This window comes from Cylas formicarius, unplaced genomic scaffold, assembly GCF_029955315.1.
Source record: "Cylas formicarius isolate icCylForm1 unplaced genomic scaffold, icCylForm1.1 PGA_scaffold_2__14_contigs__length_35257938, whole genome shotgun sequence".
In the NCBI taxonomy this organism is placed as follows: Eukaryota; Metazoa; Arthropoda; class Insecta; order Coleoptera; family Brentidae; genus Cylas; species Cylas formicarius.
In genome coordinates, this window is record NW_026844319.1 from 18,043,462 (window position 1) to 18,070,326 (window position 26,865).

The window sequence follows — 26,865 nt, forward strand, 5'->3', positions numbered from 1 at the left end:
ACGATATTACAGTGATATTTGGTACACGTTTTTAGTAATAGCTTTATTTTTTTTTATCTATTTTAGAATTCGTAAAATATAAAACCAGAGAGCAAAAATATTCGTGCCTAATAGGTTCGTATTATTTATTTTTGCGAAATAGTAGAAGATCAAAATCCCACAAACCAGGAGAATTCCGGAGGAACGCACTTTTGAACCCGACACCTTTTACATAACCTTTTTATTTATTATTTCCTAGTACGCCTCGGAAAATTATAACGCACCAACTCGACCCGATAAAAAGCAAATTAACGCATAACAAACGCAAATCAAAAATATGAAAATTTCCATTTCAAAATACTTGGTCGACGGCAAAGGTCAGAGAAGTTATACTTACCATTAAAAACCTCAGAAACAATAAACTGTTTGTTTCACGCTTAGCGTATCCACTCGTTAGGGATAAAAATGGCAGTTTGCACCATTCCTGAGTTCTACAAAAACCGACACGTTTTCGTCACTGGAGCGAGTGGATTCTTAGGGAAAGTGCTTATAGAGAAGTTGCTGAGGTCTTGCCCGGAGATTGGCAACATCTATATCCTCGTCAGACCTAAAAAGGGGAAGACCCTGCACGAACGCGTGAGTCAGATCACGAACACCCCTGTAAGTCTAAGCGTGTCCCACATCTTGTACATAAACGAAAAAAAACTGTTGTGTTAAAGTTATAAGCCGCAACCTTTTGAGTTTCTGATCGTTATGATTCTTTTCTTAACCAAGCAATAACTCAAAAGAATATTAAAAATTTTTTTTATACAGTTGATGGATGGAACCGCAGGTTACATGCGGCTGTGAATCTGCATATTTCGGTCACTGCATTTTCTGCCATAGCACCTTAAATACAGTTTTAGCTTTCGATGCAGCTTTTATCTCCATATGAAAAAAATCGTATGACAAACCTGACCTCCCACCCCCAATTTCAATAACGTCCGTCAAAGGAATAAACGCTACATTTTTGCCAAATTTTTGTTTCATACGCCAAAAAATGCATCTTTTGCTATAAATACCAACAATAGTACATGCAATTTTCTTTTCAGTAATTAAATTGAATTTATTTAAAATGAGATTGTAGCATTGATTAGGTAATTTAAAATAATGTTGTAAAGCAAAACAAAACAATTTTGAAGATGGATCGACAACAGTTTATAAATATAAACAGTTTTTCAGAAATTTCAATAACGATATTTGTTTTCCACCGTTTACGATTAACTGCTTTAATTTAGCACCGATATAAGTTAGTTGCATTTTCCAGCTATTCGATATAATAAAGCAACAAAATCCAGATGCCATTAAGAAACTGGTGCCTCTAAATGGTGACGCTAGACAATTGGATTTAGGTAAGACTTCTTTTTATTTCTACCAAGCATAAGGACCAGTTCATGATAACACATAATATTATAATCATCACGACTGAAAGATATTAAGGTAAAGGGAGCTTCTGTGCTTTAATTTTAATTCCTAAATGTAAGAATCCAATTATACACTGGAATTTTAAGCAAATCGGTTAAACGTTAATGTACTTGACGGATTTCAGTAGGAAAACTGAGTTTTTTATAAAGGGACCGGGACGTTTTAGTTTTAATTATTTTATAAATAAATATTAATAAATGCCAACACTCTCCTATTGAACATGTTCAGCCATTGCTAGTAATTGCCGATTAGGTATCAGCACAAGTTTTGGATTGTTTATATTCCGCGTTTATTAAAGACGGTCAGAAAAAAAGAAAAATGATATATTTGGTGGCAATAAGTAAAATCTGACAATTCCAAAGAATCCCAAAGAATAACTTTAGACTTCATTTTTAATTACCTTATTCTCGCATTCCTTTCTAGGGCTCTCTGAAACAGATAAACAACTGATCATAGATCAGGTCTCGCTGATTTTTCACGCTGCCGCCTCAGTACGATTCGACGACTCCTTGAAAGAGGCCACCTTGATCAACGTAAAAAGCGCCCTCGAGATCTCTAAGATTGCTCTGGAAGTCAAAAATCTCGTAGTGTTCCAACACGTCTCGACCACGTACTGCAACATAGATAAAAAGGTATGTTCCAAAGAAGTAAATATTTGGGTTCGTTCCGATACATTTTATTTCGGATTTAAAACGAAAAATGACATGGTTATTAACTTTTGCTAATGCATTTTAGGTTGTGGAAGAAGTCTTATACCCTTCGTGTGGTCACTGGAAGGAACTGCTAACGCTGGTCGAAAAATGCGACGAAAAAACGTTAGAAACATTAACGCCAAAATATATAGATCCCTTTCCGAACACATACACCTTTGCCAAACTATTGGCTGAGCATGTTATTAACGATGTCCTCGCGGAGAAAGTACCGACGGTAATATTTAGACCATCAGTAGGTGAGTTACACGTAGACTTTTCGTAACTAATCACCCATTCAAAATTATTAAAATTTTGGTCATGGTAGTGGAAAGTATCAATTCTATAAAGTAACAGCACTTTCGCTGCAACATTAAATCAGCTAAAGTTAAAAAAAAAATTGTTGAATAGGGAAAGACTTTTTAAAACAAATGTTGTTAACTCTTTTATATTGCAAAATAAACTTCAAGATGCATACAAGATTTACGAAGTGACTCCTCTGCTAAGAAAAAATTCGCTTACTACAGGTCGATTAGTATTTGAAGTAGTTTGAAAAAATTATGAATCTAGAGATTACATTAGATGTTAATGACATTTCAGTCGTATTCTAGCTGCACAACTATTTTGTTCCACATTACTTTTTGAGTGCTGTTTAGTGCTCTAACATTTTCGATAAATTGTTGTTAACTTTTCTTTACCTTTTCGGGTTTTCTGAAACAGCTGTTGAATTTATACTAACTAAGACTAAGTCCAAAGTGGGCTCCACAGTGTTCCTCAGAGATCAAATTTAGGCCCTCTGTTTTTTAATATAAATGTACTCTCACAATTTGTCCTAAACACTGCTTAGGGTCAATGTATATCAAAAAGACCTTTGTTTGACAAGGGCAGTACCGACAATGAAAATCATTTAAGGTGAAAATAAAATTATTTCTAGGCCACTACGGAATAAAATACAGATATTAAAAATATCCACAATTTTAGTACATAAAAGTGTTTTTCTACTACCTTCTGTTAAATACCTAATTATACACCGATCCAGCTTCGGAAAGTGTCATTTAACCACGTCAGTTTTGTTTCTCATTTCGGACATTTCCGGGATTACAGTACGACTTGAATTTTGACGTTTGTCAATTCTGACGTTCATGTCAGTATAGTATATTAAGCAACAAGTGCGGTAAACGTCATTTGAGTCACGATTTTATTTGGCACGAGCGGAGTGAATGCTTAATAAACGTGTGACTTAATAAGTTTGCGAAACGTGTTGCATACTATACTTTTTCTAAGACTGGTAGCTTTTTAGTGCATTTTTGCAAAACAACACGAATTCTTTCACTGACATGAACGGTAAAATCTCCAAAAACATCCGATTGCTCCCAAACTCGTGCGATTATAACCCGGAAATGTTTGAAGTGGCTCGGATCTGTGGGATAAAAAACTCACGTGGTAAAATGACGCTTCCCGCACGCTAGTTCGGTGTATAATTAGGTATTTTACAGAAGGGAGAAGAAAAAATATATATAAGATTTAAACGGCACGTAAACAAGGATGTACATCAGACAAGTAAATACGAATTGCCACTTTGCCACCCACTTTCTATTCGCCTAAAAATAAGACTGGCAGAATTCTTGGTTCTAACTTGTTTTAACTATGTGGTGTATAGTCCGCCTTTAAACACTGCTGATATTCATAGAATAGATAGCACGTAAAAGTTTATTTTCGACACTCGTCAATAAGAAATACCTATATAATTATTATTATGTTATTCTTTTTAGAATATCTTAATAATTTTCACTTATGCATGCTAATTATTCTTGACGTAAATAAATCTATTATTAGGGAATAATTTTCTGAACTGATTTTAACTTCTTATTATCACATGCTTTTTGTTTACTTCCCCCCAGTGATATCTGCTGTATCCGAACCTGTCCGAGGTTGGATAGATTCGTTTAACGGACCGTGTGGTCTTTTGGTTGCTGGGGGTAAGGGCATATTGAGAATTGTATACGGCGACAGATCGGTTAATACGGATTATGTTTCCGTCGACAACACCGTGAAGTTGATGGTAGCTGCCACGTGGGAAAAACATGTTCTACAGTAGGTTTCGCCGTCAAAGCTATTTGACTGTTAATGTTAATGCTAATTTAGCAAATGCATTTTAGAAAAAAAAACACCCTAACAGTCTCTATCTACAACGGAAGCAAATATAATTTGATGCCGGTAGAGCTGGGTGAAATAGTGGACATGGGCAAACAATTATATTGGGATGTTCCGTTCGAGACCAAACTTTGGTTTCCCAGAAACAAAATGACGAAATGCTGGTACGAGTATTATTTTAATGTTCTGCTGTTTCATTTGCTTCCGGCCATGTTAATAGATACATTGTTAAAGATAATAGGACATAAACCTATGTAAGTGGGATTAGCAAATTGAACCCATTTAAGTTGCAAAATGTTTTATTTAGATTATTCAAGATCCAACGTAAGATTTACATCGCAAACATGGCCGTTTCGCATTTCATGCTGAACGAATGGGAATTCGTCAACACGAATTCGATGGCGCTTAATAAAAAAATTCTAGACGTCGACGAAGAAGCCTTTACTATTTGCCTTCCCAAGGGTGCCGAGGAAGTTTATGATTATTATAAAAAATCTTGCGATTTCTGTAGATGGTATTTACTGAAAGAAAGTCGAGATATCAAACCGAAAACGTACATCAACACAAAGAGGTAAATAATGGTAGAAGCACACGATTTTGTGATTATTTCAAACCCGTACATTTCTTTGTTTTATTACTTTATCTTCACTAAAAATGCTTAGGCGATTGCACTTATCATATATTTAATTTTGCTGCATTTGTATAAGTTCAAAATCCTGGTAAAACTGTAAGTTTGAAAAATTGTTTGGACATTATCTAGCAAATTAATCTAAGCCAATTCATTTATCAAAATAGCTATTTCAGAAGAACCAGAACATTATGTAATTTTGATATTTATTTCTTCTCAGAATGTATGTCTTGGATGTCCTCGTACGCATAGGACTGTTAATGCTTCTAGTGTGGTGGATTTTGGAAAAAAACATGCTGGGATTAGCTCGAGGCGCCATAGTTTCGTACTGGACTAAGTTGTAGATTGTCATAATATGTTGCTTCTAAGGATAAATTACTGACATCAAAGCCTGCGTATTTGTTTTATTTTAGTGCGGAGTTAGTTTACCCCAGTTAGAGCAGTTGTGCAATTATAGTCTGTATCAATCTTCATCGTGCTGGCTTTTGCTCGCAATTATGGAAGTTACCTGCCGAAGGCAATAAATCTCCAGTAGGTATTCAAGGACAGAACATTAGGGGTGGACTCCCAAAAGTTTTGGTTTTTTTTTGTTTATTTAGGTGGTTATAATCATATTAAATTATAATAAGAAAAAAATAATGACATTAAATATATACAATTAATTCATAGCTAGGAATAAATATCTATATATAATTATATTTTTATTCTAAATTTCAAATCAGATTTTGTTTCCCTATATATATATATATATATATATATATATATATATATATATATATATATATATATATATATATATATATATATATATATATATCATCATCATCACGCTGCCTATCCACTTAATGGATGTTGGCGACCACACGCTGAAATTGGTCTCTATCTCTTGCCGCGTTGACAAGTTCCCCAATTGTTTTTAGACCTGTCCATTGTCTAATGTTCCTTGCCCTTGACATCTGTTTCCTTCCTATTCCTCTCTTGCCATCTATTTTACCCTCTAATATGAGTTGTAACAGCTGATACCTATCATGTCTAAAAATGTGTCCGAGGTAGGCCGTTTTCCTGCGTTTTACGGCTGTAAGTAGTTCTCTGTTCTTATGAACTCTTCTTAGTACTTCGTCGTTAGTTACTCTGTCCGTCCACGGGACTCTCAGAAGACGTCGGTAGGTCCACATTTCGAAGGCTTCCACTCTGTTGATCATTTTTGCATTCACAGTCCATGCCTCCACTCCGTACAAAAGTACCGACCAAACATAGCATTCTGCATATCGGACTCGAAGAGACAGGTGCAGGTCTCGATTTCTAAGGATTTTTTCATATCTCATGAATGCCGCACGTGCCATCTCTGTTCTGCACCTAATCTCTTTTTCCGAGTTCCATCCTGCATGCAGCCAACATCCTAAGTATTTGAACTGTGTTACTCGTTCTATATTTCGGTTTTCTATCTGAATTGTGGCATCTGTATACATTGGTTTTTTCCTACTGATTATCATAAATTTGGTTTTGTCGGCGTTAATGTTTATCCCGTATTCGTTGCTGCTGCCACATAACCTAGTACACATTCTCTGTAGTTCCTCAACATCATTGGCAATGAGGACAGTGTCATCCGCATATCGGATATTCGAAATTGGTATTCCGTTTACTTTCACTCCCAACTCTTGTTCTTCAAAAGCTTCGTTGAATATCGCTTCGGAGTATAAATTAAAAAGCAATGGAGACAGGACGCATCCCTGTCTAACTCCTCTCCGGATATCAATATCTTCAGTAATAATGTTTTGTATGGTAATATTAGCTGTTTGACCCCAGTACAATCTCTCGATACACCTTATGTCCTTGTCGTCGACGTCGGTTTTTCTCAAAATCTGCATGAGTTTTGAATGCTGTACACGATCGAAAGCTTTTTCATAGTCGACGAAACATAGAAATATGTCCTTATTAACATCTAGACAGTTTTGTATTAAGACTTGGAGTCCGAAAAGCGCCTCACGTGTTCCCATAATTGATTTGAATCCAAACTGGCTAGGGCCGATAATTTTCTCGCATCTGTGCTGTATTCTCCTGTGTATTATTTTGAGGAAAATTTTTAAGGAGTGGTTCATCAGACTTATGAGTCTATGATCTTTGCACTTTCGGGCGTTGCTTTTCTTGGGTAGGGGTATTAAAGTTGATCTTAACCAGCTTCGGGGAAAGTGTCCTGTATTGTAGATATAATTGAATATTTTGAGCAAGACGTCGATATTGTCGTCATCTATCAGTTTCAAAACCTCCCCTGGTATACCATCTGGTCCTGTAGCCTTATGATCTTTTACTTCCATAACCACTTTCTTTATTTCTTCCCTCAATATAGGTGGCCCTGATAATGATTCGCTTAACTGGTTGTCTTTTAGGCCTTCACGAGAATCATCGGCAAATTTGTTTGTGTCATCGGTATATATTCCTGGAGGTCGTTTTTTATACATTCCAGATGCTTCTTTCATCTTTTTGTGTTCTTCTCGCGTATTGTGTATTTGTTGCAAGTATTCAATTTCCTTACACTCCCCCTCCAGCCATTTCCTTTTAGCCTTTCTAATATCGGATCTTATTAGTGAGTTTAGTCTCTTGTATTCATCATGATTAGTGTTCTTGTGCTGTCTGCGTTTGTCCATTAGTTGTAGGATCTCGTCAGTCATCCATTTCTTTTTGCTGCGTCTTTTTTTCATATCCCAGACATTCAATTGTGACGTTCTTTATGGTAGTTTCAACTGTTTCCCATACTTCCAGTGGTTGTTGATCTGTTTGGTCTTTTATTTGTTTCAATTTTTGGTTTAGTTTGTTCCTAAGATCAGACTTTATCTCCTCCTGCTGTAATTTCGAGGTGTCTAATTCTCTTATATGACCTTTGTTAACCTTGCACAAAGCTAGTTTTAGCTTTATGCTTATCGTTAGAAGACAATGATCGGATGGCACGTCGGCGCCCGGGTATGTCTGCGCTCTTGAGACGGTTGTGCTGAACCTCTTGTTAACGAGGACAAAATCGATTTGATTCCGTACAATATTTCCAGGTCTATCCTGCGGTGCCCTCCAGGTATACAATCTTCTCGGAGGTAGGGAGAACCAAGTATTCATGATTTTAAAATGTTCTTCTTGACAGAATTGTATTAGTCTGTCTCCTCTAATGTTAATTTCTCCCAGACCCCAAGGACCAACCACTCCCCCGATCACTTCTCCTTTGCCCACTTTGGCATTAAAATCTCCTTGGATAATGTTCAGATCATGCGGCTTCGTGTACTTTAGGAGCTGTTTGATGTCCTCATAGAAGGATTCAATTTCTTCTTCGGATTTGTCTAGGGTGGGGGCATATACTTGAATTATATCGATATTTATTGGTTTTGCTTCAATTTTTAGTAGCATTGTTCTATCGTTGTATGGTATAAAATCTGTTACACCCTTGCTTAGGTGTTTATCCACGATAATGCCAACTCCGTGTCTGTGATATTGATCCTCGTTGCCAGAATGGTAAAATACTGCGTCGTCAGTAATGCAACGTCCAGAGGAAGGCCACCTTGTTTCGCATATTCCTAACAGTGCTAGGTTTAGTCTTCGCATTTCTTTGATGGTTTTTGCGAGTTTTCCAGCCTCGAACAGGCTTTGCACATTCCATGATCCTATGTTAAATTTATTTTTGACTCCGGGGATTCTTAGCACCCTCTTTTTGCCGGAGACTGAGGGCCGTTCACTTTCAACTTCTTCCATGTAGTTTTCTTGGGAAAATACTTCAGTGGTTTCCCGTTGCCTTCTGAAGGGTTTGTAGTTTTCCTTCTGGTTCTCGACCGCCCCTAACATAGAGTCAGACGTCGTTTGAAGCCGCTTCTTACCTGAAGAACAGACGCTTCACTAGTTTTTGGTCCGAACCGGGTATTTCATTTCCCCGGTACCACCCATATCTGGGAGGCATTCCCCGATCCGCCACCTGGGGAGGCGCCCGATGGGGGAACTAGTTAACCCCACACGGGATATATATATATATATATATATATATATATATATATATATATATATATATATATATATATATATATATATATATATATATATATATTATATTACCATTTTTAGATGCGGATTTCAAAACTAACACACAAAATTCCTTCAATTTCCGACAACCACTAATAGTAATAATGCTCAAACGTTTTGATTCCATTGCGAATTGAAGTAATCGACCTGGCGGATGCACCACGGTCGCGACTGGCCAACTCGATTCCTTATATATTGTATGATTAATAGTGAGGAAATTATGGGCGACAAAGATTCATTAAATTTTTCATTTTTTTTTACATAATGTTCTTCTTTCATATATTATCTTTCTTTTATCATATATAGAAAGAATCAAATTGGACACCCATTTCTAAAAGAAAGAATTTTCAACAAAAAAATAAATAAATAAATTGGATTCACGCTTATTTGGTCACTTATCAATCAATCAGTCTAATGTAACTATAATATAAAGTTTATTTTTTGAAATGTTACTTTTCATCATTTCCAAATTTTAAAAATTTTAAAAATGGCTATAACTTTTTGCAATCGAAATTTGTGGTTTTCAATGAAAACATTTCGAGAGTACCTCTTTGTCAGTAAAGCTAACAGCGTTTTTAAACTCTTATATACTGTTAAACTAAAAATTTTGGTAAGCTGCCTGCGACAGGCGTTTTTGTACACACTGGGATTACCCACTAGTCAATGTAATGCAACTATTATGTGAAGCATATTTTCAACACATGTTACATTTTGCTGAAAATAGAAAAAAATATCTATTTAATTAGTTTCTAGCCAATTATGAATTGTATTTTTCATAACTTAAAAAAAAAAAGAAACGAAAAAATTAATCCGGATCGGAATCGTAATGTTTTAATATAGCTTACAAGTAAAATGACTTTCACTATCACAAAAGGCCACGGAGAATAGACATCCATTTTTATTAAATATTTTTTTTATGCTCTGCTCTTCTCTTCTCTGCGTGATATAGAAGCAAGTATATTTGCTGCAATGACTCAGAGAATGCCGGCTAATGCTAATCATTATTAAAACCATTCAAAAAGACAATGGGGTGCTCAGACTTGGATTATTGTATTCTGGCAAATGACGTTTTCGACAATGAAAATGGCCAGACACAATGGAGGCCAATTACCATAAATTATCGAAATGCAAAATACAACCGCTCAGTATGCACGAGGCATTGGTTTTTTGAAGATCCCAAAGCTATGTCTACTTTACCGACAATCCCAGAATATTACGAAAACAGGGACGTGTTTTTAACCGGTGGTACAGGGTTTATAGGCAAATGTCTCATAGAGAAACTGTTGAGATCTTGCCCCAACATTGGACACATTTACGTTCTAATAAGGTCCAAAAAGGGAATGTCCTTGAAGAAGAGATTAGATAATTTACTTAGTTCCCCGGTAAGTCCTCAAGAAGCTCACTACTATTAGCAATTCAATTCGCTTTATTGTTTACGACGAAAGCAATTTAATTCCTGAAATAAGTCACTGAAAAGGAAGCACTATTCTTCTTATTTTGAAGATAATTTAGTTTTAGCGCCCTTTTTAATATCGGAAAACAATGGCTGTGATCGCAAAATTTTCGACAACTTTTAAAAGTGGTACATCACTCTTCAATAATTTTGTCCGATACTCTCGCGATTTCTTGACGAATACCAACTTCCAATTCCTGTATTGTGCGGTATGTACTGTACTGTACACTTTGCACTTAAGGTAGTCAATCAAAAAAAATATCGCTTGCAGATAAATCTGTGGAGCGTGAGCGCTACCAGAGATAGGGTACGTTGTGCAATACATACCGCACTATACGCAACCTAAAACTTGCCATTTGTTAATAGTAACCAAATGATTTTTACAATGATGAAGGACTTTCAATAATTCAGGTAGCAATGTGCTACCATAAATAATAGCGACACTGAACTGATATTCAAATTCCACAAAGAAAACATTAAAAAATGACAATCTTACTATTGGCTAGACGAGTAGTACCGCATTGCAAGAAAATCTATCTGTCATGTGTCATGCCAACTTTCAGTTCCTGTATGATACTGCGTTTGTTAGCGTATACCTTACACTTAAAGTTGCCCTATAAAAATGAGAGATAAAGACAAGTCTAGGGAACGTGTATGTCAAAAAACATGACCAAGACGGGAAAATACATGTTGAGGAGCGCATTCCATCGATGCTTCCACAGCTATCCAAGAAGTTATAAAAATAAAACCCCCACCATACAGGAACTGAAAATTTCCGTTAGTCAAAAGTGCAAATTAATAATTGCGATGCACAACAGGGAACACGACGTAGGGCGAGTCATTAAAAGGTGCACTGTTATGACTTCATTTGGATGTAATTGAAACAATTTTTTAAGTTATTATTTCAAACCTCTGCATCATATTGTATAAACAAATATTGCCGCTGTCAACTACTTGAAACTCAAGCTGTCTCTTTGTACGTTTTAGTTATTCGAAGTACTAAAAGAACAAAATCCAGATATTTTTAAAAAACTAATACCCGTTGCTGGAGATGTGAAATGCATACGATTGGGTGAGATTAATTGCTTTGTCGAATTGAAAGTCGGTGTTTTGTTCACGTGGGGTTGTAGGTTTAAGTACGGAGGATTGGAACATGCTCAAGGGACGCGTGTCGGTAATATTTCATGCTGCAGCTTCCGTAAGATTCGACGATGATTTAAGGGACGCGATTTTAGTAAACGTGAGAAGCGCGAGAGAAATCGCCCAACTCTCTCTTGAAATAACGAACTTGGAAGCTTTGGTTCATGTGTCGACAACATATTGTAACGTTGACAAAAAGGTATATTAGACTTATTTAAATCGTGAGTCGGTAATAATTTGGTAAACCTATTACGGAGTACACAAATAGCAATTAACCATGGCCAATAAACATGGTCAACACAGTCTGGGTTACCCGATAGATGGGTTTAGCTTTATATCCTGGCTAGTAAGAAAGTTAGACAGACATATCATTTCGCAAATTAGACTTTAAATACTATTTAATATACCGCAGCCACATCAATAACAAGCTTAGAATGAATACCTAGTCCAGTTAGTTTAATATAGAATTAAACAAATGGATTAGTCACTTGTTGTTGAGGTATTGCTGAGGCTCAGTTTCTTCCATATACCTGTTTAATGATATAGAGCACGTAAATATCATAAAATCGATATCTCTCAGGCAGGTAACGGCTTTTTATCGCTCCCCCAAATTCAAACACCACACTTTTCATAACCGACTCTATTTTCTTTCTAAATAGCAACCTACTCACATTTAGCTCGTTTTTGCTAGAAAATTTACTATGATCTGTGGACATTTTGACCAAATAATTCTGTAACCTTGGAAATTCGTAAACTCTCAGCGGTTGTTGCTGAAGCTTCAAAAGAAAATTTGAAATAATTTAAATTTGAATTAATGAATTTAATTGTTGAAAATAACTATTTATAAATTTAATTACTTTATTTGCGGTTCTAAAAAAACCATACATTCATATAAAATTCCAACAGTTCTCTAATTCTAAATTTTTATGTTAACTTGAACTTTGTAACCTAAATCAAGTTGGCGAACTTACGCAGCTAAATTGGCAGTAAATTCACATAGATACACTAATCTGGAAAAAAAGTTTAATTTAATCCTCAAACAAAGTGTTTTGTTGGAGTGGGCACTTATATATCAACTAATACTAACACGGAAATTTCAGACAAGTTACGAAAAGCTTTACCCGTCTCACGGAAACTGGAGAGAAGCGATTACATTGGCAGAAGAGTGCGACGAAAGACTATTGGAGATTTTGTCCCCCAAATATACCAATCAATTTCCGAATACTTACACCTTTACTAAATTACTAGCTGAACACGTCATCAACGATCTCTGCGTAGGAAAAGTGCCGACTGTTATTTTTCGCCCTTCAATAGGTAGGTTAACTATTAAAGTACCATTTAGACCAGCACGCCTCTTTGATCAGCAGTTTGATTTGAAAAAAGTGGAACGAAAAGAAAGTGCCTCCCCCTTTTTAAGAAGTTGAAAGGCAAAATGTTATTTTTTTAATTTTGCCTTGTTCCGCAAGGGGGCTATAAAAAATTTGTTTGTGTCATCGAAAGTAACACTGCGAAACACCCTGTACATTTGTTGCACGAAGCATTACGACTGTTGCAATGGTGGTTGGTATATATTCACTGTCTCCCGACTTCTTTTTAACGTGATTCAGAATTAGAGCTTAATATGTTCAAACGCGTTCATCCACATATAAAACGTATGAACAACTTTTTTTAAAAAAACAATTATAATAACTTTTGAGTTTCAATCGATATTTAGTGGCCGAGACCGCATCAGTTTTGATATTTGCCCAAAAATTAATTCTTTCAAATTTTTAGTATTACCGCCATTGAAAGAACCTTATAGAGGATACGTAGACAATTTCAATGGACCCGTGGGGCTTTTAGTAGCGGGCGGTGCTGGAATTTTGAGAATTGTATACGGCGATACTGAAGTAGAAGCAGACTACGTTTGTGCTGACTCGATTGTTAAAGCCATAATAGTTTCCGCTTGGGACAAAGCAGTCAGACAGTTAGTATTCGAATACAAACAAGGTACATGACAAGCTCAAAAAATAATTTTAAGGGAATGGAGAAATGATCTGCTTATCCTCAATGGCAGCAAGCAGAAATCCAGATCGGTCAAAGCCGGAACCTTGTGGAAATTGGGTAAAAGACTTTACTGGGACGTTCCTTTCGAAACCAAGCTCTGGTTTCCTGGAAACAAAATTACTAAATGCTGGTATGAATACTATTTTGGTGTACTGCTTTTCCATATGCTACCGGCAACCATTATCGATTTATTACTCTTGATGGTGGGTAGAAAACCAATGTGAGTATTTTGTTAATTTTTGTGTTTGTTGGATATTTGAAAATATTTAGATCAAATTATATTAGCTCATCTTTCACAGCAGACTATAAAACTAGATGTTGTAAAACCAAAAATTTTCATTAAGTGGTATGCATAGTTTTTGATCTTAAGCAATGTTCATTTTTAATTTTTTTTAAATTTTGATAAATATATGCGATATTGTACTTTTTCACAGTGGTAATTTTTGACAAAAAACAAAAACCCGACTTATTCGAGATTAAGTTCGTATTGGAACAGACCTCACGGTATATATTTTAACACAATAATACATTGTATTATTAATTATTTTTTCGAATTCTAGTTTATTTAAGACGCAACGAAAGGTATATATAGCAGTCATGGCCGTGAGCCCTTTCCTATTAAACGGTTGGGAATTCGATAACGAAAACTTCGTTCAAATGGAAAAACGGGTTTTAGCGAGCGACTTTGACAGTTTCTCTTTCTCGGACTTCCCTGAAAACGAGGAAGAACTTTACGAATACTACAAAGATTGCTGTAATAACGCGAGATGGTATTTGCTAAGAGAAAGTCGCGTCATTAAACCCGCAACCTATATCAAAACCAAGAGGTATATTTGTGTGTGTACTTAAATACTAAATACTACTTCTCCTTTTTCAGGATGTATATTTTGGACCGGACTTTCCACTATTTGTTCATATTTTTTTGCATCTGGCTTCTGTTCTATAAAATAAATGTTTTATCTGTTGCAACGCAACTAACCAAGGAATATTGGAATCGCTATTAAAAATAAAGGAAAACATATATTGTCCTAACGTTTTTGGTAATTAATTTTGTTCCGATCATTAAGTCGATTAATTAATTAATCTAATAATTAACCCAATTAATTAATTATTTCATTCCTTCATTGCGATCAGTTAATACCGAACATCGAATTCATGTGGGGCTCTGCATAAGCCATATTCTTAATGAGAAGGTATTATCACTTAATCACTGGACGCCTTAATATGATGACCGGATACATAAAGTTTTATTAAAATGTTAATTCCTCTGCAATATTAACTAATCAAATAAGTAAAGAGATACGTTAAATGCAATGGGTTCCCCAAACTGAATGTTCTATTAGAAATATATGGAGGATGGTAAATAATCCTTTTAATATTGACTTTTTACGGAACATATGATCTCTGTTTGACAAATATTTGGGTAAATAAAAACAAACTCTCATGACAGGAATAACCAAAATACATTAAAAATAATAAAGTTCAGTATGTTTGATACGGAGATATGAAATGTATTTGATGATGCTACCCACCTCGAATAGAATTCGAAATTTTGCGAAAAGCATCGACCATAGAGATAATTAAAAATATTTCAACCGTTTAAGGTAAAAACATGAAATTCTGTTTACGGTTGCTGTTTCATATCCGCATATAGGGTGCTTACATTTTGCAAAAAATATATAAATGTAATGTAATGTAAATGTAATGTGGGGCAAAATTAAATAGAGCTTGCAATTGAATATAACGATTGATATTTTAATGACATTCTTTCCTAAATCTTCCAAAAAATAATGTTTATTTTCATAATAACCCTAACAACATAGCTGCAACCTATGTTACAGAGAATGAAAGAATTTGTTAGAAATGAACTTGATGCTCGGCTCGAGTAGAAGTGGCAACACGGCAAAATATGCCAAATATTTTAACAACAGATATCATAGCCTCGTATGGTGTCAACCAAATTTTTAAATGCATATTTTTTCCATTCGCCATATACCTCTAAAAGGAGTTTGAGAAACCATGTCGTATTTCCCGAAAGGAGCGCTGCAAAACATGATATAGTTTTCTCCGAACCACTATCCAGATCATCATCATTTTGGTATGCAGCTGCCAAATCAATATGCCATGCCGTGCGAATGGACAGTTAGTTTTCGCTGTACTCGTAGTACGCAACTTCTCCCATTTTTTTCATTGTGAGCAGTGTGAATCAACATCCAGGGTGTCTAATTTAAACAAATTTAAAGACAGTTCTGTCCACGACGCTCTAAGACATTTAAAGTGGAGTTTTTACATTACAAATAAACCCAAACTAAGGTACTAGCGGCGTGATTATGTCTAATAATTAATATAAACTAAATTTTCCTAATAATAAGGTGAAAAATCATTGGGTTCGTTCATTTTTACATTAATACGATTCTGAGATATTAGAATATAACGTCAGACTTCGTTGCGCCTACGACTTGTCGGCGGTAATTAATAGCTGCAGACCACTTTCAATGACCCTAACTGGAGAAAATTGTACAATCACAATGACCAGAAACGTTGCAATCTAGAAATCACCTTCGAACTTTTAAAACTTTTGCGGCCGGTATAGCGGAATGGCGGTTTCAACGATACCCGAGTTTTACGCTAATAAGGACGTGTTTATCACGGGTGGAAGTGGATTTGTGGGGAAGTGTTTGATCGAAAAATTGCTCAGGTCCTGCCCCGACGTAGGAAATCTATACCTTTTGTTAAGGTCCAAGAAAGGAAAACCGTTACTTGAACGAGTTGAAGAATTGATAAGTTCCCCAGTGAGTACATATATAAAAAAATATATCTAATATTTTTAATGTGATTTTTCTTTGAAATCCACCTAGTAAACGTACCAAAACTTATATCCTTTTTAAAGCTTTATTCGAGTAATTTTTATTTAACACTTTTTGAGGTATCTATTAAAATTAAATTAAAGTGGTACAAGCATAAAATGTGACGATATACTCATGCGCTTTTTGATATAATAACAGAAAATTGCAAAGTTATCTAATAAATTAAATGCAACAATAAAATTTTTCTTTTATAAAAATATAGTGAAATGTCAAAGTTAGGAAATAGCTTAAAATATTTTTGAAATTTTTCTTAATTGACGATGCCCGGGAAATCGTCTCTCACAATTTTTATTTGTAACTCCAAGAAAACGCTAACATTGCGCCTCAATCAAGGCCATTAGGAAATCAACCACATGATTAGAATCAATTAAGGCACTTTCAAAACCGCGCGCTTGTATAAAAATCAATAACATTGATATTCAAATTGGCTATTTTAACAATTAAGTTCTGTTGTGGGAATAAAACCGAAATGGCATTGAATAGGTACAGGGTGGCCCGTTCATTATTCATTATTTATTATATATACCATCTCTTAGAATCTGCAAAAATAACAAAAAACAAAAATTGTTTGGATTCATTTATATTTTTAAAAGAAAGGGTGTGGATAAGTAACAACTTTCCAATTATATTAAATAATTCTATCCATATTTGATATACAATAATATGAATTTCATGTCAAAAGTGAAGTTTGCGAGTCTGATATATTAATCGACTTCTCCGACTGCAAACCCTTCTTATACAGGGTTAGTAAAATTTACCGGAAAGCTTACCGAATATCTCTAAAACTCCCCAAGCTGGCACAATAAAATTCCATACCCGAGAGGTTTTGAACATGCAGAATTCAACAGCAGTGTTGTCATATTTACCACTGTTAGTTTTTGAACATAAAAACCTTCAGAAGTGTATCAGTGAAAAGTTACCAGAGTTATAAATATCATGGCGAAATCTGACAACATTGCAGTTAACATTTTGAAATTCTGCATGTACAAAAACCTCAAGATATTAAAGTTTATCCTTCCAGCTTTGTCAGTTTTCGAGATATTTACTTACGGTACTTTTTACTGAAAAAACGGTGTTGCTGTAGCTCGGTAATTCATAGAAACAAAATTTTGAAATTATGAGGCCTTACTAAATACGACATGCGCAATTCATTGCAATAAAAATAAATAGGGTATTCCGTTTATAATAACAAAATTATGACGTGAAAAGTAAATGTGGTAAATTGCTGTGAGTATTTTAGAATTTTGCCTGTTCTAAACCCCTTAAATATTGAATTTTATTATTTGGCAGAGATATTTAAGCGGTACTTGTTACTATTTGGGGTTAATTTTATCATTAGAAAATCATTAAATAGATAATAATAAAACATCATTTTGTCAAATGAAAATAGCACATTATAATAAGTTTGTCATGTTTTCAGTAAAAGAAGAGTAAGTTGTAGGTTTCAAAAAATTTGAAATAAAAAGTTTTTCCAGTGTAAAAATGAAGAAAAGACCGTGGAAGACTACAGGAGCGTCAATATTTTGGTTTTCTGCGGGTTTGGAAGTCACTGTTTGATAGGTTTATGCTACCCAACTTTATAACAAAGAAAAACTAAGTGATGACGAAAATGCCAATAGTAAATAAAACAAATTGAAAAGACAGTTGGTTCTTATTTTTTATTTAAAAAAATATGTATTTTTAATTATATAATAACTCTTCATGACAGGCCTAAAATATTTTTGATAAAATTTATTTCATTTTTAAACATTAAAAAAATTCATAAACTTGTGTGTCATTGCCAGCCAGAATTATAAAAAATTGTCAAACGATAATAAATAGCAGTTGCCATTTCTTAAGCGCTCGATTGTTTAATTAATTAAAATGGTTTTATTGCTAAAATTTCGAAATCTGGAATTTTTTGAAATACATATAATAAAATTATAAAGCTATAGTGTTTCCATTTGAAAACCATTTCAACTTATTAATAACAGTTTTTGGCCACCCTGTGGCTTTTATAATAACAACAAAATTTTATAATAGAGAGTCTCAGTAGGAAGAAATCGATGGATGTATTTGGATCTGCAAACCTCAAAATCAATCAATCAATCAAAATATCTCAAAAACAGTGAAGTGGCTTATTATACACGGTGCTCTATTTAAAATAAGAAAGTTATTACTTATCCACAAAAATAAAAGCAAATATTTTAATCGTTTAAGTTTTTTTGTATTTTTCACAAGTTTTCAGATATCATCGAATAACAAACGCACCACCCCGCACATAGATATTCATAAAGAAAATTTTGATTTTGTGGCTTTATTAACAATATTTTCATGGCCTACTTGGCAACGACCAGTGAGTGCGCGATTTTGAACCGATCAGCACATTTCTATCCGTTTTATTCGCCAAAACTGACGCGTTTTTGATCGTTTTATGAAAATGCAATGAAATTTTCAAATTTAAATTTGGGTTAATTAAATAAATATTTACAAAAATAAATTAATATCTTCAAAGAAGCGTCGAAGGCTCTATATTCGACGTAAAACAAAGATTGTGTTCTTCGAAGGTGAAAAAGATCTAAGAAAAAATACAAAGATTTGCATTTTATATTTTATTGGTCCAAATTTATTTAATGACACTTAAGTGAGTGAATATGACAGATTTTCAATAGGGGTGAAGTTCTGTAATTGTAAACGTTATTTCTTTTTTCAAGAAAATTCAACGTTCCATTGCGAAAACACTTGTTCATTATTCTAAATCATTTTTGCAATATCATATTACAAGCAGAAGCACACCGCCCCTAATTTGATTACGCGCCGGAGGTGTTCGAAATGTTTTATGTTGTGCATCTGCTATGCACAGACATTAAAAAATGCGCAAATCCTCATGAGAAAACTAGATAATTTTCCGCCACTATTTTTAGCTTTTCCAAGTGTTAATTGAACGCAATCCCAAGGTAACAAAGAAAATAATCCCGTTAAGCGGCGATGTAACGAAACCTAATCTGGGTAAGTACGAGTTGCAGTCTGAAAATATTTATTAAAATATGGCACCACAGCCACAGTACATTTTCATTTCAAGACATACTTTCCTGATTATTTCTATAGCAAGATTTTTTAAAAATCTTTGGTACAAAGAGTAAAAAAGTTCTTCAAGACGTCGTTACTCAGGTAAAAGTTATCAAATGTTTTTTTGTAATGGTTTCGAAAATTGGAAAGAAATGGGATTATTCCCAAACATCTCGTAGCCGCCGGTATTTACGGTTTCTACATTAAATTTACCTAGTAGCTACATAACAGAAATAGCTCAACTAACCAAGACTGTTCAAAACATCGCTATGTAGATTTTACTTTTTCTAGGGCTAAGCGAAAGGGATAGAGAATTGCTAAAGGAAAAAATTTCGGTGTTTTTCCACGCGGCTGCCTCCGTCAGGTTTGACGACGGATTAAAGGATGCGATGTTTGTAAATGTCAGAAGCACGAGGGATGTGGCAGCGTTGGCCCTTGAAATGAAACAACTGAAGGTGTTGGTACACGTTTCCACCACGTTTTGCCAAATCGATAAAAAGGTCACTCTTCCTTGCTATATTAACTATATTATACCCGGTGATGCCTTTCCGAACGGCACACAGATTGTCTCATTTGTAGATTTTATAGCAACGTTGTAATATAACTTATTGAATGGACCGGTATGATGCACTCGTGTGCCGAATAAATTTTAATAAGCTAATCTTCAGTTATTGAAGTTAAATATGATGACAAAATTAGAATTTTTTTATAGTTTGGGTAATAAATCAAACACCATGCATGGGCGATGACAACACGAAAATTCGTGACAGTAACAATATTTGAATTTGTGACTGTTATATGTTATTAAACACGCTTTAATTAAAAAGCAAACAGCGCCTGAAATGTTTTCAGTTTATTTTCCTGCTAACACTGTAACTTTGTTTTCAACAATTAAACTTATTATTACGCAATTCGAGTCCAGAGGTACCGTAACCAATAACTGCAAATGTTCAGTTGAAAATGTCGATAATAGAGCAGAAGAAAGAGACAATAGAGATTTGAACATTTTACTGCGAGTTGCGCACATTAAAAAAACGCCGATATTTTTCATATAAATACGAAAAGTACCAAGGGCTCTCGAAAGGCGAGGAAGAAAGGAGAGTAGCATTTTGTTTTGAAATGAGGGGGAAAGCAAATAATGATAGGTATTTTTTTAAAAATATTTGCTTTATTGATGAACGCACATTCGGACTCAAAAACAAACCAAATGTTTAAAACTGTTGGTATTGGGGCCAAGACGATAAACACCGTTTTGTTCATACTCGAAGCCAATATCCAATATCCTGAAAAAATAATTGTTGTGGTGGGAATTTGCGGACATCATATTATTTGGACTTATTACAAAATAAAATTGAAACCGCACTAGAAGAAGTGTTAGCGTAGATCAGAACATTTGGTACTACATGGATGGTTGTCCCGCCCATAATTCCCGTATGGTGAGCAACTAAGCATTGTTTTTATAATCGCTTAGGATATTGTTTAACTGTTAATGAAAGGTTGTTTGAACATTTACTTTAATTATAATGTTTATTTTAAATAATATCTATTTTAACAATGTTTTGTAGCAGTCTTTTTATTTTAATTATCAATTATTTTTAATAAAAGACTTGAGGGTCAAATTTATAGTCATTTCTTGAAGATTCCTTGTTGCTTAAACGGTCCTTTAAATGAAATTCATTCCAAGAACGCTTTAAGGGCTTGTATGGCGAGTATGAGTTTGATCCTAAGAATAACATAATGATATACCTACATACTTAGTTTATTTTGAATGTGTGAAACCAAATGTGCTTGTCTTTATTGTGAACCAAACTTTATTTGATGTCATTGTCCAGCTTTTAATAATTCAATAACTGAATATTGACTTATTAAAATTTATTCAAACTCGGCAAATGAGTTAAGTCAATATTTCGTCGCCTAAAAATTTACATTGGATTTCTTATGTTAAACCTGCAACTATATTCGAGTTAGCGAGGGAAATTTCTGAAACTTCAGTTACGTTTAGAAAAATTTATGAAGTGAAACTAATTGCCTATAGTGGTTTCACAAAATTAAGGATTTTATGAGCAAACATAAAAATCAAGGGTCTCAAAACATGTTAACCCTGTTTTGAACACACGGGCATTATCGGAATTACAGAATAACGGAACATCATAAAAACGTCAACTTAAAATCACACAGACACAAATTGGAATTTAGAAAAACAATGTAAACATTCATAATTAAAAATTTCACGACAGGTCCCTTTTTAGCTTTGGACAACCATGTAAAATATTTTTTTCTACTCCCGTCTGTAAAATACCTGATTACCCACCGATCTAGCGTACGGGAAGCGTCACTTCACCACGTCAGTTTCGTTTCCCATGAATCCAAGCCACTTCGAACATTTCCGGGATTTTACCGTGAATGTATTCGTGTTGTTTTGCGAAAATGTACCCAAAAACTAACGGTCGTAAAAAAAGTATAGTATGCAACACGTCCGGTAAACTTTTTAACTCACTCGTTTATTAAAAACTTGCTCCGTTGCGTTCCGCTCGTGTCAAATAAATTCGTGAGTCAAATGCCGTTTACCGCACTTGTTGCATAATATACTATTTGTTGCGTAGAGCGTAGCAAAAGCTGTTTTAGTGTACTTCTTCAAATATTACTGATTATATTTAATTAGAGGACAATTTGCATTTATTGGAAAATTCAGAAAACAATTTATTGACCCTTAGTGCCATCAAATTTTTAATCATATCATAAAACTTTTTTTTTATTTTAAGACCTTAACTTGTAGATTTGTTCATCAAATCATGAAGTTATATAGGAAGCATAAACTGTGCGAGTTTTAGATAATCGAAGAAAAACTGTACCCACCACACACAGACTGGAAAGAAGCCATACGTCTTGCCGAAGAATGCGACGAGAATGTTTTAGAGATTTTAACAACCAAGTATACCAGTCCTTTTCCAAATACCTATACTTTTACAAAATCTCTAGCAGAGCACGTCATTAATGACACGTGCGTGGGAAAAATTCCGACAGTAATTTATCGACCTTCGATAGGTAAGTTTTGTGGAAACGAATTAAAATCTCGCCATTCATTGATCTGATAAAGAAATAAAAAATATATAATATTAAAGTCAAAAGTCCATGATATGTTTTTCTTCATTTATACGAATAACTTACCAACTCTAGAGCCTACAGCTGTAGCATATCTAACACCGATTTTTCCAAAAATTGTCAAGTGTTATTATGTGTGTTATTCTGCGACTGTCTAACACATCGTCTACAACCAAATTGACTAGCTTTTTATCTGTCCAGTAATACCTCCTCTAAATGAACCGGTCAAAGGCTACGTTGAAAACTTCAACGGTCCAGTGGGTTTGCTAGTGGCAGGTGGGTCAGGGATCCTTAGGGTTGGATACGGCAACGGGGATTCAATCCCGGATTACGTCACCGCCGACGTCACCGTTAAGTCTCTAATTGTCGCTTCGTGGGCAAAAGGAACGAGTTCGTAAGTGAATAAATAGAATCTTAATTTATTAATATGCTAGTGTTCTTTCAGCGACAACAAGCGCGAATTGATGATAATCAATGGAAGCAAGGACAAACTTCACTCCATCAGACTGAACCATTTCGCTGAAATGGGCAAACGGTTGTACTGGGACATTCCCTTTGAAAATAAACTCTGGTTCCCTGGCAACAGGATCACCAAGTGTTGGTACGACTATTACGTCAGCGTCCTGATCTTGCACATGATGCCGGCTGCGTTTGTGGACTTAATTTTGAGACTGCTTCATCGCAAGCCGCGGTATGCATGGGAGAAGAAAATAAACATTTTGAATTTTTAAAATATTAATGATATATTTAGATTGTCAAAAATGCAGCGAAAAATTTACATTTCCAACATGGCGTTAGGGCCGTTCATGCTGGGCGAGTGGGAATTCCAAAACACACGGTTTCTCGAACTAAACTCCCGGCTATCGAAAACGGACGAAGAATCGTTTGCCTACGTACGTTTCCCGAATTTAGAAGAAATCTACGACTACTATCGAGCGTGTTGCGACTATAGTAGGTGGTACTTATTAAAGGAGAGCAAGGAAATAAAACCACAGACCCGTGTTTTCACGAAAAGGTATGACGGAATCGCTACGATTTTTTTCCGGGTTTTAAAAATAATTTTTGCATCTTAAATATTAAATTCTCATTTTACTTGGTAAATTAGGAACAACCAGCAAAATGGACATGTTTCTCAAAAATCAGCTTTTTCGTTGTTGGATTTTTTTTTCAGATCGAAAGCGCTTCGCCGATACCACGATCGATAGTTGACCTTTTCAAAAACTTTAAGTTTATTAAAATGCATTAGACCTTTTTGACGTTATTGAAATTTATTTCCGAAAATGTTCGTAGATCGCGTAGATAAAATGATTTTTTGTCTTTAACTTCGCTATACATTACATTTTCATGTCTTTTTAATTTGTCGTTCATTTTTTTAAATGTATAAGAAAATGAATTATAATTAGTGTTATATACTGTTTAATTCCCGATTATTATTAATATTTTTTTTTCCAAAATATTAAATGGATTTATGGTACTTATGCCATTTTTTTACTTTTTTAATTTGTAGCCTACTGTTTTGAAAAATTTAGTGCACGTCGCATGGAGGATAATAATGCTAGCCTGCATTTCCACTTGTTTTTCCGTAACAAAAACGCATATCGCGATACCCAGTATCGCCTTTCTGTAAATTACAAGTGCGGGGTATTCGAATAAGAAGTCCATTTGTGACTAAAGAATAACACTTATCAACTCAAAACAAGAGTAACAATTTTTCAGGATTTGTGATTCTGCTTAAGGCAACCTGTCTTATTTTGCAATATCAGTCTAAATAAATAAAATACAGGCAAAATAAAAAAGATGTTCTAGGTAAAGTGCCCTCTAGCGACAGGTTTCTGAAACACGTTTATTTTGTAACGATGACTTTACTAAATCAGCGCTGTGTGTAAAATACCAGCTCATTCCGTTGAGAATTATGCTCACTGAGTTAAAAATGAAATTTAAACATATGAATTTTGACAACTCGGAAAATATTACGATTTCGAATTTATTGTTACATGACTTGCTACCACTATTTTATCTTAACTGTACTTTTTAACACCCTGTATAGGCATTTTGTAAGCTTTGTCCTTGAAATATATATATATACCAGCATCATAATGAGAACAGTCGAATTAAAGTATATTTTTCATTTCAGGCTGTACCTTCTGGACCGAACGATTCGATTTGTTTTCGTTGTTTTAATAGGATGGTTACTTCTTCGAAAGATGGACGTAGTTTAAAATTTATTAGTTTCAATTTATTTAATTAAGTAACTTTTATAGATGTTGTAGTAATGGACCTTGTGTTATATGTACACACAAATATCCAATAAAATTTGAAACTAAACTATTGATTTCCTATATGTTTCTATAGCTGACACCTTAACTTTACAACAATTACGTATGAAATATCGATCGCAACACGCGATAGGTAATCGGAAACGTGTATGTGTAACGTTGTAAACGTTGTAACCAATTTCCACCGACAACGAGGTTAATAAATGGATTGCGGTTTTCCAATTTTGCGTAGATAATTACTTGCTGATCGAACTTAGGCAGCGAGGGATGTGAACTTCGATGCGGATGAATCAGAGATCAAGCATTTGCCGATATGATCACCGCGGCACACAACAACCTTTAAGAGCAAAAAAAAGAGAATAATAATTTACGTGAATAATATTTAGTTGTCTACTTTACTTTAAGTTGCTGGGTTTTGATGGCGCCACGAGACTTTCGGCTACTTAAATAATTGAATTAACACCTACGTGTTATTATTTCTTACAAATTGTTTTACTTTTTGCCCACGTCACAGATTACAAAATATATTCCAAATCGGAAAATGAAAATCTGTAAGTGGCCAGTTTTAATGAGTTGACGATTCTTGTGGTAAATTTTCCAGCAAATATATAAACTAAAAGTTAATAAACAAAAACATTTATTTTATCTTTCCGCATCAATTTACTTTTGAACACATATCTAGTTTCTTTCGCCTGCTCGTGCCGTGTTTCTCTAAACATGCGACATTATGTCCCATTCTCTTTAGAATGATAACGATCTATATTAGTTTATGATTTTTTTTTCAATCAAGTCGCTTTATTGTGGATTATTATTGATTCTATTTCTATATTTGGCTTATTTATACTTATATTTGGAATATAATTTGGGATTCGAAAGATGCACATAATTAGTTAATTGGCTAAATATGAAAAATAGAATATTTCTTCATTTTGCAAAAACACTATGTAGAAAATCTCATCGATGCCTCTTTAATAAATTCTGTGACGTACATAATCTTAATATACAATTTAAGGGAACGCTGACTCTGCCAATGCATGCAACTGAAGTTTTAAACGCTTGTTTTCATGTAATATTCTTTCGTGTTTAAATAATTTTCCAAGGTAAATAAAAAATTTAAGCAAAGTTTTAAAACTAAACTTTGTCACAAGCTACTGGATGAAAAAATTAAATAAATTTCTAGGTAACTGTGTGCCAAATGGCTTACTTTGTGTTTGATTATAGCAAGGACTCTAATCATTTTTGATTGATATAAGTTGCAACTTTTTTTTTCACTCTATCCTTCTTCTTCTATCAAAATGTAAATGTTTATATTGTTTATAATTCAAATTAAGGCTTTTATATTTATTTTTATATGAAGTTTATTACAGCGTTTTTAAAACTTTTCTAAGGTGCCAGGTAATCTTAAATTCACCTGAGATTGAACAACTATTTATCAATTTTTCTACCGGTTCCATTTAAGTTTATTTTTTCATGCAGTATTGCAAATTGTTAAATTGTCAATTTGCTTTTAACATTTGCATAAGAGAGACCTTAGACCTTAGATCTTCAATGCCGCGCCGTTCAAATTTTTGCAAGTGGTTCCTGCGATTTCCCATTGGATAGACGAAGCTTATATTAGGAGTACAGGTGTTTTAATTCGAATACTTCATCAGTGGAGCTGAGAAGTCCAGGAAGATTTGGATTAAGTATCTGGGCAGGTAAGTTTTAAGACAACAATTATTGATTATAATAAACATATTTTTTTAGCAAGCTCGATCACAAATGGGTGTTTAACCTGGGTCCCAACCTTCAAGTTCATTGTTTATTCAGTCTAAGGTCCCAAGCGTTGTCACCTGACTCAACGTCCATGGAAATAGCGGTTACACGAGGACTTGCACCTCTCACACCACTTGAGTCAATGGATTCTGCGAGAAATGTTGAGAAATGGTACGGTCTGTGGATAAGAAAAACCGTTTCACATTTCAAA

General features: G+C 34.4%; 1 protein-coding gene across 1 annotated transcript; it reads left to right on the forward strand.

Annotated features, from left to right (window-relative positions):
• Nucleotides 1-400: 400 nt before the first annotated feature.
• Nucleotides 401-24,924, forward strand: LOC132698635 (uncharacterized). Its single transcript, XM_060664828.1, has 21 exons — nucleotides 401-639; nucleotides 1,286-1,370; nucleotides 1,867-2,075; nucleotides 2,179-2,392; nucleotides 4,034-4,226; nucleotides 4,292-4,540; nucleotides 4,594-4,748; nucleotides 10,141-10,349; nucleotides 11,408-11,492; nucleotides 11,551-11,759; nucleotides 12,661-12,874; nucleotides 13,334-13,549; nucleotides 14,283-14,433; nucleotides 16,185-16,398; nucleotides 19,377-19,461; nucleotides 19,813-20,021; nucleotides 22,353-22,566; nucleotides 22,825-23,017; nucleotides 23,069-23,314; nucleotides 23,375-23,638; nucleotides 24,758-24,924. Exons 1-21 carry the CDS (start codon nucleotides 445-447, stop codon nucleotides 24,840-24,842), a joined length of 3,894 nt encoding a protein of 1,297 aa, XP_060520811.1. The 5' UTR covers nucleotides 401-444; the 3' UTR covers nucleotides 24,843-24,924.
• Nucleotides 24,925-26,865: the final 1,941 nt, after the last annotated feature.